The sequence below is a fragment of the Symsagittifera roscoffensis genome, chromosome 4 (genome assembly GCF_963678635.1).
Source record: "Symsagittifera roscoffensis chromosome 4, txSymRosc1.1, whole genome shotgun sequence".
Taxonomy (NCBI): domain Eukaryota; kingdom Metazoa; phylum Xenacoelomorpha; order Acoela; family Convolutidae; genus Symsagittifera; species Symsagittifera roscoffensis.
Window position 1 is genome coordinate 19037282 of NC_087065.1, and position 14722 is coordinate 19052003.

A 14722-nucleotide genomic window follows, 5' to 3' on the forward strand; every position below is an offset into this window, starting at 1 on the left:
GATTTCATTGCTCTACGCTCGTATGTGTAACAACAAACATAGACAACATAAAGTTAGAAAAGCGTCAATAAAGGCAAGACAATAAAAAAAACTAAATTTTAAAAAAAAATTCAACAAGAGAATTTCCGAAAATTTGATCAATAAGTAAATTTTGTATTTCGCTGGGTAAACTGATAATTAAATTTTATTTTCGAAATAAGAATTCAATCACGTTTTTTGTGACCTTTACTCTTTTGCCTTTCGCCAGTGAATTTGCCTTCCTTTTAACAGGGGAAACGAACTTGACTGAAAATTAAAAAAATCAAAATTCAAACGTGAAAAATCACATTTTAGCATGAACAAAAATACCGACTTCCACAAAAAAAAACGAACCAAGACCTATAAAAAAATATTCACGAATGGAACGGCAATTTAAAGGTAAAAATGCTCAGCAAAAATCTGTTGGCAGGCATTCTGTTCTGTTGCTAGCAGCAACCTTTGGCTGTGGTTAACAGCCGAGCTAACTGATTCAACTGATTTTGTTAAACTAGTCTATATTCCAGTTTGTTGTCGCTGGCTAATCGCAAGCGTAACTAACGCTCGCAAACTCGCTAGTTTGAATAGTAATGGATTGTTTGAAAAATATAAATTTTTCATCAGCTGGTAATTTGAATTATATGGGAAGTTATATATTAAGCTCCATTTTCAAACATTTTCCAATTCTGCTTTTGTACAGCACAACTTCAATTGAGCTTCTCTAAGAAGATTTGAAAATTGAGCTTTGAAACATATCAAAAAGTAGGTATTTCGAAACAAAACTCACAACCAGTTGGAAGTGTCAATGAAGTCAGTAAAATTTCGAAAAAGAAATCATATAATCGCATTGAGGCTCTTCCACTTTCGCGTCAATTCCACTTTTTCAGTTGAAGAGCGTAACTTGCCTTCTGTTAAGCTAATGAATTTAAATCGAAATTTAGATAACTTGCCTTCGATAAAGCAAATGATTTCGATACAACAGATACATTGCGTTACAAGAAAGTGATTAGAAAAAGAGACGGATATTTTAAAAATATTAAGTTGAAAAATGTTCTTGAAAAAATAATTTGAAAAAATCGACTACCGAGCGGCAACTGAGGTTCCAAACTGATTGACCAGCTATTGAGCCGGAAAAAAAATGCTGTCGTAAAAAAAATTTGGAGCTTTAAACTTTTAGGAGTTTCTAGAGCATGTGCTACAGAATGCGGGAAAAAATGCGTCAACTTCAAAAAATGGTCTGAAACCATACCTTCAATGATTTCTACTGAAATAAGAGATTAGTTGCTTATGTAGGGGAAAGCCTACTTTCCATTCTTTAGAGGAGCTCACAATAATTTTGAGTGGGTAGTTTTCAAGAAAAGGAATATTTTTCAAAAAAGCGATAACTTTGGAAAAATGGACTTATTCAAAATCATACCTGCTTTTGTTTATAAAAATAAGGTGTAACCGTTTAGTCAGGAATAATCTCAACACAATATTCGTTAAATTGAATCATGCAAACGTCGATTCGGCGGGGCAATTTTTGAGAAAACGAAAATTCCAAAAAAAACTATCGAAATTTCTTTTCGACTTTTTTGTCATTAAAACTTTCTACGAAAAAATAAGGCGTAGCTGTCTCTGCAGGAAAGAATCCCAAACGGTTGGTTCAACTGAACGAACTGTTGTTTCGATTGGACTCATTATCTCGGAACTACTTTTATAGGGAAAATGTCCATAACCAGTCATTCGATTGAACTTTCAGATTTGGCAGTTTAGTTTTCTAGAACAGTGAAATTTGAAAACACAAAAACGGTATTAACTTCATAAAATGGATTTTTCTACGCACCAAAATTTCGTTAAAATTAGGGGCTGAAAATTTCTGCAAGAAACGTTTCAAACCTGTTCCATCGACTGAACACCCAATCTCAGATTCGACTGAGTAGTTTTTGCAAAAAAAAATCAAGAAATTTCCAAAAACGGTCCCAAAAATGAATAGATTTGACTTTTGCGATAGCTATAGCTTGTTTTCCACAAAAGGTCACAGCAGCTTTTGCAGCGAAGAAGCCCGAAATTTGTTATTTCACTTGAACAATTAAATGTTAAAATTGGCAGGGTTTTTGAGAACAGTCAAAAAGTGCTCGAAAAAACCCGAAAAGCCACATTTTCTTTATACTAAAAAAAATTATGTAGCCGATTACGCAGAGAGGATTCTCACAAACAGAACCCTTAACCTAAAAACTGCCAGGGTTTCTTTTCGAAAGAAGTCGAAAAGTTTTCAAAAATTGACTTTTCCCAACGACCAAATCAGCTAATTCAGACAGGGATCCTCCGGTCCCACATTTCGATAAAACAATTGATATCAAATCTGGCAGGGTAGTTTTCGAAAAAAAAAGTTTCCACATGCGAAGCTTCGCTTTGAAAACAGTTCGAAAACAGGACAAAAAGCAGCTCTATATAGCGCAGTAAGAAAAAAAATAGAAAAAAGCTCGAATTAGTAAAAACCCGGCTTCGTCTCGGATTCGATCTGCGACCTAGAGATTATGAACTTCACGCACTAGCCACTCAACCACGGACGCTTAGTAAATCAAAAATTCTAGCCACAAATAAAGCAGAGAACAAATGCTATACTATAATTTATACTATTCTGCTACAAAAATTGGTGCGTAGCCGTTTTTGGTGGGCGGATTCCCAAAATCTGTTTTTTCGATTGATTCTTTAAACCCAGATTTATGAGGGCAGTTTTTGAGCAAAGTCGAAAAGTTTCACAAAAACGGTCAAAATGTCAAAAAGTTGTCTTTTTTGAGTCCATAACTTACATAAATGAAAAATAACGGCGTAGCCGTTTGTGAAATCACGATCCCCGCATCCAGTTGTTTCTTAACCCCAGATATGAGATTTTAGTTGTTCAGAAAATTTGGAAAAGTTTCAAAAAAATGACCAAGCTATCAAAACTTGGCTTTTTTTTGAGACCACACTTTTTTTTCAAAACTTAGCGTAGCTGCGTACGCAGAACAGAACCTTGCTACCTGTTCATTCCAATGAGACTTCAATCTTAGATGGCGGTAGTTTTATTTGATATTTCAAAAATTATGGATGTCTTGAAATTACCAATTTCTAGAAATTTGACCCTTCTGTTAACAAAATTATTTACAGGAAAAAATCCAGTACCTTTTTGCAATACCCTTGCTTATCGCAAGGGTAATAAATCAGGAGCCAAACCTCTAAAACTCAAGGAAATTTCAACTTCTAGGAATTTTCCAGGAAAAACCAAACAACCTAAACAACTGTCGTCACTTCGTTCTTCGACACTTGAAAAACTTGAGGTAAAGACAAAATTCGTCTAAGAGTATATAAGAAAGTACAGATGAATGGATCAGCTGATCTGGTCCCTTTTAAAATGATCCCTTTTATCTGGTTCCCTTTAAAATTGAAATGAAAAAAAAAAACGAAAAACAAAATCAAAATTGAGAAAATGTGTTGATCAAGGCGGGGATGGAACCCGCGCCATCAGGCCAAATGTCTTATATTCTACATCTAGGCTAAAGTTACTTAGTAAATTGAATGATTGAAGATAATTAAAGCCAAAATAAAATTTTAAAATTTTTAGAATCACGCTATTTCACCATCCCACACTCTCGTTTCTCTCTCACCCCACCCACACTCTTCAGCCCACTTCTAGCACCCAGATACTTCCTTCCTTACTCGATATTCGGCTATCGAGCCCTTCAAACTCCAGTATGATAACCACCTAATTGTTCCGACCATTTGAAAATGGGGAGGAACTTTGTATCCTGGAGTTTTGGTTTTTTTTTCTTTTTTTTTCCAAGCAAAATCGACAACCACAAATAATCATCTGAGAAAACTCAGTGATATATGATATTAAATCCCCTTCAGAAAAGATTCGACGACATTAAAACTTTCAAGAAAGTTTTCCTAGTGTCGAGAAAAACCGGTTTGAAATACTTTTTTTGTCTGATTTCGAGCGAGTGAGCAGGCTTACATTAACTTATTTAAGCTAAATTTAAGCCTTGAAAATTAAGTTTAGCGCTATCTTAGGGATCAAAAACTTAAAAAATTTCTGAAAAAATTGAACTGTCGAATATGCCTAAACATTACTTAATTGGACGAAAATTGTTGCATTTTTTAAGACTATGGTCGGAACATTCTGTGCTACTTGCACAGTAACCGGCTATCCTTGTTAGTTTTGAAAATTATCTGGTCCAAATCCAATTATTAGGGTTCAGAGTCCCACGTGTTACCTCTACGCCATGAAAATTAAGGAAACACAAGCCCTTTCAAAAATATAAAATGAGAAGTCAAAACATTGAAAAAAATGAGCGTGAAAATCTGGTTAAAAAATAACAAGACCTCAATATGCAAAAATTCAATTCGTTTTTTAAAATTTCAAAATAAAACACAGAGGCCACGCTTCGCTTAGCAAAAAATAGTGAGAACACGACAAAAAGCAGCTCTATAAAGTGCAGTAAGAAAAATTAGAAATAAGCCTCGAATTAGTAAAACTCGGCTACGTCTGAGATTTGAATCTGCGACCTAGAGAATTAGAACCTCACTCACAAAACACAGACACTTAATAGGTACCAAAAACCAGAAACAAAAAAAAAACAGAACAGATGCTATGCAATTTCCAATCCTACAGTGAAATTTCCAAATTAGTGAACCTTTTTAATGAACACTTTTATTTGCGAGTTAGGGTCGAAAAAAAGAAAGTTCGTAAAAATACACTAAGCTAATCGCTGATCTAAATTACAGCAAATTTTCTTTGAAAACATTAAAACACAGTTCATAATTGCCAGAATAATCAACCAAAGAAAACGTATGGCATAAGATTCAAAAATTTCAGGTGTTACTGAAAATTGACAGTACTCGGCTTCAAACTTCAACCTTTTACACAGAGTCGAAGCGAAAAATGCAGGTACGTCTCGTATTCGATCAGCGACGTAGAGATTATGAGTCTCACGCACTAACCACTCAGCCACGACGCTTAATAAATCATAAACACTAGCCACAAACAAAGCAGAGAACATATGCTAAAAAAAACTTCAACTACAGATCGTGATTAAAGCAAAAGTGCCAATAAATAAGTGCACTTTTTTTAATGAGGACGTTTATTTGCGAGTTAGGCGTTTATTTGCGAGTTAGAATAGAAAACAAAAGAAGGTACGTACTAATACACTGCGCTCGCAAGCTCACTAGTGTATAAAGTTCACAAATCCCTCAGACAAAAACCGACATGTACTGTCTAGTCTTGAAGTTGATCGAGTTGATATTGTCAATGAGTTGATCACTACATTTGAATCAGCATGTCCATAACCTAGTCGGATTTTTTTTTACTGAACAACAACGACTGACTTTTTTTGAAAAAAAAAAAAATTTCGAGTCTCAACAAGTTAGTTCCAATCAACAGCCAACCTGCCGGAATAGAAACTTAACTAACATAGCCAACAGACAGTTGGAAAAGAGTAATGAACGCAAGTAAACACAAAAAACACTGACAAATTTCAAAGAAAGAGATAGATGCCCTTTAAGCTCTTAAAAAATTGAGCCTCTTAAAAAATTGAGCTTATTGAGCCGGAAAAAAAATGCTGTCGTAAAAAAAATTTGGAGCTTTAAACTTTTAGGAGTTTCTAGAGCATGTGCTACAGAATGCGGGAAAAAATGCGTGAACTTCAAAAAATGGTCTGAAACCATACCTTCAATGATTTCTACTGAAATAAGAGATTAGTTGCTTATGTAGGGGAAAGCCTACTTTCCATTCTTTAGAGGAACTCACAATAATTTTGAGTGGGTAGTTTTCAAGAAAAGGAATATTTTTCAAAAAAGCGATAACTTTGGAAAAATGGACTTATTCAAAATCATACCTGCTTTTGTTTATAAAAATAAGGTGTAACCGTTTAGTCAGGAATAATCTCAACACAATATTCGTTAAATTGAATCATGCAAACGCCGATTCGGCGGGGCAATTTTTGAGAAAACGAAAATTCCAAAAAAAACTATCGAAATTTCTTTTCGACTTTTTTGTCATTAAAACTTTCTACGAAAAAATAAGGCGTAGCTGTCTCTGCAGGAAAGAATCCCAAACGGTTGGTTCAACTGAACGAACTGTTGTTTCGATTGGACTCCTCGGAACTACTTTTATAGGGAAAATGTCCATAACCAGTCATTCGATTGAACTTTCAGATTTGGCAGTTTAGTTTTCTAGAACAGTGAAATTTGAAAACACAAAAACGGTATTAACTTCATAAAATGGATTTTTCTACGCACCAAAATTTCGTTAAAATTAGGGGCTGAAAATTTCTGCAAGAAACGTTTCAAACCTGTTCCATCGACTGAACACCCAATCTCAGATTCGACTGAGTAGTTTTTGCAAAAAAAAAATCAAGAAATTTCCAAAAACGGTCCCAAAAATGAATAGATTTGACTTTTGCGATAGCTATAGCTTGTTTTCCACAAAAGGTCACAGCAGCTTTTGCAGCGAAGAAGCCCGAAATTTGTTATTTCACTTGAACAATTAAATGTTAAAATTGGCAGGGTTTTTGAGAACAGTCAAAAAGTGCTCGAAAAAACCCGAAAAGCCACATTTTCTTTATACTAAAAAAATTATGTAGCCGATTACGCAGAGAGGATTCTCACAAACAGAACCCTTAACCTAAAAACTGCCAGGGTTTCTTTTCGAAAGAAGTCGAAAAGTTTTCAAAAATTGACTTTTCCCAACGACCAAATCAGCTAATTCAGACAGGGATCCTCCGGTCCCACATTTCGATAAAACAATTGATATCAAATCTGGCAGGGTAGTTTTCGAAAAAAAAAGTTTCCACATGCGAAGCTTCGCTTTGAAAACAGTTCGAAAACAGGACAAAAAGCAGCTCTATATAGCGCAGTAAGAAAAAAAATAGAAAAAAGCTCGAATTAGTAAAAACCCGGCTTCGTCTCGGATTCGATCTGCGACCTAGAGATTATGAACTTCACGCACTAGCCACTCAACCACGGACGCTTAGTAAATCAAAAATTCTAGCCACAAATAAAGCAGAGAACAAATGCTATACTATAATTTATACTATTCTGCTACAAAAATTGGTGCGTAGCCGTTTTTGGTGGGCGGATTCCCAAAATCTGTTTTTTCGATTGATTCTTTAAACCCAGATTTATGAGGGCAGTTTTTGAGCAAAGTCGAAAAATTTCACAAAAACGGTCAAAATGTCAAAAAGTTGTCTTTTTTGAGTCCATAACTTACATAAATGAAAAATAACGGCGTAGCCGTTTGTGAAATCACGATCCCCGCATCCAGTTGTTTCTTAACCCCAGATATGAGATTTTAGTTGTTCAGAAAATTTGGAAAAGTTTCAAAAAAATGACCAAGCTATCAAAACTTGGCTTTTTTTTGAGGCCACACTTTTTTTTCAAAACTTAGCGTAGCTGCGTACGCAGAACAGAACCTTGCTACCTGTTCATTCCATTGAGACTTCAATGTTAGATGGCGGTAGTTTTATTTGATATTTCAAAAATTATGGATGTCTTGAAATTACCAATTTCTAGAAATTTGACCCTTCTGTTAACAAAATTATTTACAGGAAAAAATCCAGTACCTTTTTGCAATACCCTTGCTTATCGCAAGGGTAATAAATCAGGAGCCAAACCTCTAAAACTCAAGGAAATTTCAACTTCTAGGAATTTTCCAGGAAAAACCAAACAACCTAAACAACTGTCGTCACTTCGTTCTTCGACACTTGAAAAACTTGAGGTAAAGACAAAATTCGTCTAAGAGTATATAAGAAAGTACAGATGAATGGATCAGCTGATCTGGTCCCTTTTAAAATGATCCCTTTTATCTGGTTCCCTTTAAAATTGAAATGAAAAAAAAAACGAAAAACAAAATCAAAATTGAGAAAATGTGTTGATCAAGGCGGGGATGGAACCCGCGCCATCAGGCCAAATGTCTTATATTCTACATCTAGGCTAAAGTTACTTAGTAAATTGAATGATTGAAGATAATTAAAGCCAAAATAAAATTTTAAAATTTTTAGAATCACGCTATTTCACCATCCCACACTCTCGTTTCTCTCTCACCCCACCCACACTCTTCAGCCCACTTCTAGCACCCAGATACTTCCTTCCTTACTCGATATTCGGCTATCGAGCCCTTCAAACTCCAGTATGATAACCACCTAATTGTTCCGACCATTTGAAAATGGGGAGGAACTTTGTATCCTGGAGTTTTGGTTTTTTTTTCTTTTTTTTTCCAAGCAAAATCGACAACCACAAATAATCATCTGAGAAAACTCAGTGATATATGATATTAAATCCCCTTCAGAAAAGATTCGACGACATTAAAACTTTCAAGAAAGTTTTCCTAGTGTCGAGAAAAACCGGTTTGAAATACTTTTTTTGTCTGATTTCGAGCGAGTGAGCAGGCTTACATTAACTTATTTAAGCTAAATTTAAGCCTTGAAAATTAAGTTTAGCGCTATCTTAGGGATCAAAAACTTAAAAAATTTCTGAAAAAAATTGAACTGTCGAATATGCCTAAACATTACTTAATTGGACGAAAATTGTTGCATTTTTTAAGACTATGGTCGGAACATTCTGTGCTACTTGCACAGTAACCGGCTATCCTTGTTAGTTTTGAAAATTATCTGGTCCAAATCCAATTATTAGGGTTCAGAGTCCCACGTGTTACCTCTACGCCATGAAAATTAAGGAAACACAAGCCCTTTCAAAAATATAAAATGAGAAGTCAAAACATTGAAAAAAATGAGCGTGAAAATCTGGTTAAAAAATAACAAGACCTCAATATGCAAAAATTCAATTCGTTTTTTAAAATTTCAAAATAAAACACAGAGGCCACGCTTCGCTTAGCAAAAAATAGTGAGAACACGACAAAAAGCAGCTCTATAAAGTGCAGTAAGAAAAATTAGAAATAAGCCTCGAATTAGTAAAACTCGGCTACGTCTGAGATTTGAATCTGCGACCTAGAGAATTAGAACCTCACTCACAAAACACAGACACTTAATAGGTACCAAAAACCAGAAACAAAAAAAAACAGAACAGATGCTATGCAATTTCCAATCCTACAGTGAAATTTCCAAATTAGTGAACCTTTTTAATGAACACTTTTATTTGCGAGTTAGGGTCGAAAAAAAGAAAGTTCGTAAAAATACACTAAGCTAATCGCTGATGTAAATTACAGCAAATTTTCTTTGAAAACATTAAAACACAGTTCATAATTGCCAGAATAATCAACCAAAGAAAACGTATGGCATAAGATTCAAAAATTTCAGGTGTTACTGAAAATTGACAGTACTCGGCTTCAAACTTCAACCTTTTACACAGAGTCGAAGCGAAAAATGCAGATACGTCTCGTATTCGATCAGCGACGTAGAGATTATGAGTCTCACGCACTAACCACTCAGCCACGACGCTTAATAAATCATAAACACTAGCCACAAACAAAGCAGAGAACATATGCTAAAAAAAACTTCAACTACAGATCGTGATTAAAGCAAAAGTGCCAATAAATAAGTGCACTTTTTTTAATGAGGACGTTTATTTGCGAGTTAGGCGTTTATTTGCGAGTTAGAATAGAAAACAAAAGAAGGTACGTACTAATACACTGCGCTCGCAAGCTCACTAGTGTATAAAGTTCACAAATCCCTCAGACAAAAACCGACATGTACTGTCTAGTCTTGAAGTTGATCGAGTTGATATTGTCAATGAGTTGATCACTACATTTGAATCAGCATGTCCATAACCTAGTCGGATTTTTTTTTTACTGAACAACAACGACTGACTTTTTTTGAAAAAAAAAAATTTCGAGTCTCAACAACAAGTTAGTTCCAATCAACAGCCAACCTGCCGGAATAGAAACTTAACTAACATAGCCAACAGACAGTTGGAAAAGAGTAATGAACGCAAGTAAACACAAAAAACACTGACAAATTTCAAAGAAAGAGATAGATGCCCTTTAAGCTCTTAAAAATTCTAGAACAATTTATGATTGGAGCTTTTCTGATAACATTAACCCAACTTGAGAAAACTGGATCAAAAAGTAAAAAGAAAATTCCTCTGGAAATTTAAAAATTGAATTCCACTTTCGTATTTGGAGAATGCTATTTATGAAACTTTCAGCAGATGATTTTCAATTGAACTCAAAAATAATTGCATTCATAAATGCTATTCATATATAGCTAATTGCATTCATAAATGCATTAATATGTATGAATGCACATCTGTAGTTATTAGAGCATTTTAAGACTTTTTCCTGAAAAAACGGAAAAAAATCACCAAGACCTATATAAGAGTCTTCAATACGTTCATTATTCTTAAAAACTTGTGAAAACGTGTGAGTTATCTACTGCAGGCCAAAACACTCACTTGCACTTTTTATCTTACCGTCTTCGAAGGTAATTTCTGTGATTGGTTTCTGGTTGGAGAGAGAACAGATGGCATTTTCAATTCCCTCAGCAGTCACCAAATTCCTTTGCTCTCCCTCGATGAAACCCTTCTCAATCAGATACTTCAGTACAGCTGCGCCTAGTAGCAAAAAAAAACGATTCTCACTTAGATCATCATTTGACGGACTTATGTTCCAGCACTTGTTCCCTTTTAGCAATGACTAGATAACATGTTCCAGCACTTGTTCCCTTTTAGCAATGACTAGATAACACTAAATTTAACCTTAGAACTTGTATTGATAAAAAGATAATGTAAATGGTATGACTGCCAACTAGTTTACCTCTTGCCGGTGGCTCCTCTGGAGTCATGGGAGGCGCCGGACTTGGCGTCAGGAGAGAGTCGCTTGAGAGGATGGTACAGAGCGGGCTCTGGGCAATTTGTGAAAAGATGGAATCGAGGTCATGGAAATCATTTGATGAGATCGAACTGCCTTGCGAGTTCTGGTCATGCTCGAATGTTGACACTTGGTGAATGTCCATCAGAGAAGAAGTCTTCTGAACCTGATTCGAGTCGAGAGCTCCAGATGACAAGAAGGGATCGGTGGTGCTGTTTTTGAGTCCGGCCGCGTGATGCTGCATAGTCGCAACGCCTCCAGTTCCTCCGGCAATGGAATTGCTTCCTGAGCTTGATTCCCAATTCATTGATGACTGAGATCCCGTGCCTGATATGACACTATTCGGTTCCCAGGACATGTTCATCTGTTGTTGATTCTGAGGCATCATCGCTTGCTGCTGATGATGTTGGTTTTGCTGGTGCTGATGCTGAGGATCGTTCACATTCTGCTGCATCTGGTTTCCATACTGGACATTTCCTATACCTGCTGTTTGCCTCGGTTGCTGCTGAGTTTGCCAGTCTGAATTCTGTGAGTTATCAACTGGGTATGGTTCCTTGAACATCTGCTCCTCAATTTCAGTCTGGGCTCCAGAACTCGACTTCAACTGGGTCTGTGGGTTGTATAAATCAGGATCGACCAAGTCCATGTTGGACGAATGCATCTCCTTTTGAGCCATTGGGTAATAAACTTGGTGCTGTTGTGGTATCGACTGTGACTGCGTATACACTACGTAACTAGATACTGACTGTTGTTGACCTGAATTGGTCGGCTGGTGTGAAAAGTTCTGTTGGCTGACAGAGATGTTTCCCATGGAGGAGCTGACTTGGTTCGGCAACCCTTGAGACCCGCAGTTGACGCTACTAGGACTGTTTATTTCAGGAGCCGAAAGGACACTAGATGGTCCTCCAATCGACGGAGGACCAGATGCCACACTAGGAGGGGGTGCTGAACTAACACTTGGAGGTGGTTGGTCCGTAGATCCTGGTCCCAACAACGGTATACTTTCTCTCTGCGAGACCTGGTGCTGTTCGATTTTCTGCTGATACTGATACTCCGGCTGGTTATTGTAATATACTTGTTGGAATTGCTGCTGCGGTTGTCCTTGTTGAATAGGCTGACTATTATACAAAGGTTGCTGCTGACTCATGCTTATTCCCGCCGCTTGTGGGTGATGTTGCATTGTATTTTGCTTCTGTTGCGAGGACTGCTGCCCAATATAACCAGCCTGTTGTTGCTGTGGTTGTGGCTGCTGGTTCTGAGATGGTTGCTGCTGGTTTATAATATTTGGCTGATACTGCTGGTTTTGAATCTGAGTCTGTTGGGACACGGTTGATGTGACCGTAGATCCCGATGTCTGAAATTGATAAAACACTCCTGCGTTGCTACTGCTCAACTGCTGGTTGTGGACAGTTCCTTGCTTCATCATGTCCATAGAACCCTGGACATTCTGTTGCATCGCAGACACTTGATGTTGGTGTTGCCCTTGCTGGTTCATACTCTGACCTTGGTTTAAGTTATGATGCTGGCTGACTTGACTCATTACTGGCGGATGCATCGTCTGAACAGGTGTTTGAGTAAAAGACTGTTGTCTTACAATTGGAGGGACTTGTTGCTGCTGCTGTGGCGTCATGCTGACATTGGCATAGGTGTGTTGCGTTTGATTTGCTTGCTGTTGGTTTATATTTTGCTGCTGCTGCTGAGAGTATGATTGGTTGGGAGGCGATGATACTACTTGCTGCTGCACGTGTAGGTGCTGCACCGCTTGGGGTATTTGTTCAGGTGATGAGTACTGCTGCCCGATAGTTGCTTGTTGGCTGTTCTGCGACGCAATTTGAGGCTGGTTCTGTTGCATTTGCAGCGGAGGATTCCCTACATTGCTGTACTGCTGGTTTTGGCCTTGATGATGTTGCTGTTGCTGCTGTTCCGCTAGACTGGCTAGCTTCATCGCCTCTTGCTGCAGCAAATCCTGAAGCTGCGCAACATCGGCATTTGATTCGTTCATCTGCTGCTGCTGTACAGCTTCAATTGCGCTTATCAACTGCGGTGCAAACGGCGCTAATTGTGGATTCTTGGAAATTGCAGTGGCTGCAAGCAGAGCGTCTTGCGATAGTTTCATTTTGGGGTTTGAGAACTGAGATCCGCCAATGTTTACGCCACTCATCTGGGAAACCGGGATGATATTACCACTCATAGTTGCGTGAACTGCCTGAATTTGCTGCTGCGTTTGTATTTGTTGCTGTTGGTTGCTATTCGCAGGCTGAGAGCTACCAGGGCTGTTATAATTGACTTGATTGACAGAAGATGGGTTAGAGTTGACATTGCCTCCGCTTTGCTGCGACTGCGGTGGTGGAGGCGTAGCATCGAGTGGCGCCGCTGTATTTTGCACTGAAGATACGGACGCTGGGTTACTGTTCATCACGCTCAGTTCAGTCTTCATAATGTCTTTCTGAACCTGCTGTGATATCTGCACTGCAAACGCAGCATATGTCGAGGGATTTGTACTGTTAGCACCAAGAAGAAGTAAGCCTTTGAGAATGCTGTCGATATCAGTAGCAGCTCCGCCATTGGAGCCAGCAGGAGAATATGAACTCATGCTCAGCTGTTGTATGGAAGGACTCTCCTCCGTTTTAACAGCTCCAATCGTTGAAACTGTCGATACTGAAGAAGGACTATCCGATGGTGGAATCTGTTGGAAATTTAAGACAGAAGATGACGATGGAACCTTAGAGACATCCATTGGGACTCCAGTCGCTCCTTGTTGTCCAAAATGGCCAGTAGTGATAACTGGAACTGAGCTCGTCATCTGTACTTGCTGGTGTACCTGAGTCATTTGTTGTATGTTTGGACCTGCGGGTGACAAATCATTCACTGAAATTCCTGTGTTTCCATTGTTACCGCCAAGACACGGGGTTGGAAATACTTGCTGCTGGATTTTGTAGTTAGTCACACTGCTCAGATTGGTTGGATGTGGAAGAACGCTCTGAGATGGTGGAACATGAGTGATCAAACCACGAGGCATGACAATGGGCTGAGTGGTCCCGTTCGCGCTGTTTACACTTCTGGCACCGCAGGACACCAACTCAGACTCAGGTTTGATAAACACCGAGTTTGCCATACTTGTAATAGCACCGGTACCACAAAACGGGACCGCAGGGAGCATCTGCTGCGATATTCCCGCTTGGGTTGGAGTTGATTTGAGAGACATCTGTTGGGGAATGTGGAACATCGGTGGTTGTGGCATTAAATGCACTCGTGTTTTTGCGTCCAAATCGACCGACTGAACAATAGCAGGTACATTTTTGTTGCTACTTCCACCGGCCATCACATTCTGATTAGCATAGTTTGCTGATGATACGTTATTAATGGCCATGCCCAGAGGTTGCTGAACGGCCGTTTTGAGTTGCAACGTCTGAATCTGAACTGCTGAATAGGCCTGTAGTCCGAAGTCCCTCATGATAGAGTGTGGTTGGTTCGGATTGTTAGGAGTTGCGGGGTTCGCTTTGGAATTGGCGGATTCGGAGGTAACAGTTCCACTGCCGACGCCACTACCTGGACTCTCCTCCATCTGGTCCGTATCTGGTGGCGAAGTCCTGGATCTAAATAATATTTGAGTCATGTAGTACGAGAAGAGTAACTAACTATAAACAAGGCCAACAGACAGTCGAAAAAGTGTCAATGAACAAAAAAAAAATCAAAAATAATGACAGATTATTATCAGGTCACTTTCAAAAAAAAAATTGACCAAAAAGCCTTTAGAATTCCACGATTCCTTTATTGATTTTTTAAAAATAAAACCAGTCTTAAGTAAAAAAAAACTTGATAATTAGGTATATAAATTCCATGGGAAATCTAAAAATTAAAACCCAATTTTGAAACTAACAGTCGCTTTTTTTTCACGCCAATGGCATTTTCAGCCCTTTTTTT

At 38.0% G+C, this 14722-nt stretch overlaps 3 protein-coding genes across 5 annotated transcripts in view; all 3 read right to left on the minus strand.

Moving 5' to 3' along the window:
• Nucleotides 1-14722, minus strand: part of LOC134844601 (sodium leak channel NALCN-like) — a 135523-nt gene that overhangs the window by 71991 nt on the left and 48810 nt on the right. The window lies entirely within an intron of this gene.
• Nucleotides 1-14722, minus strand: part of LOC134844602 (dynactin subunit 2-like) — a 75193-nt gene that overhangs the window by 11664 nt on the left and 48807 nt on the right. The gene's annotated exons all lie outside the window — the stretch shown is intronic.
• LOC134843529 (nuclear factor of activated T-cells 5-like) overlaps nucleotides 1-14722 on the minus strand; it is a 61338-nt gene that overhangs the window by 1835 nt on the left and 44781 nt on the right. For all 3 annotated transcript variants that reach the window (XM_063859634.1, XM_063859636.1, XM_063859635.1), the window contains 2 exons: nucleotides 10745-14394; nucleotides 10402-10542 (listed from right to left, as the gene is read on the minus strand). In XM_063859634.1, the coding sequence (XP_063715704.1) occupies nucleotides 10402-10542; nucleotides 10745-14394 (3791 nt within the window). The remainder of the gene's footprint in view (nucleotides 1-10401; nucleotides 10543-10744; nucleotides 14395-14722) is intronic.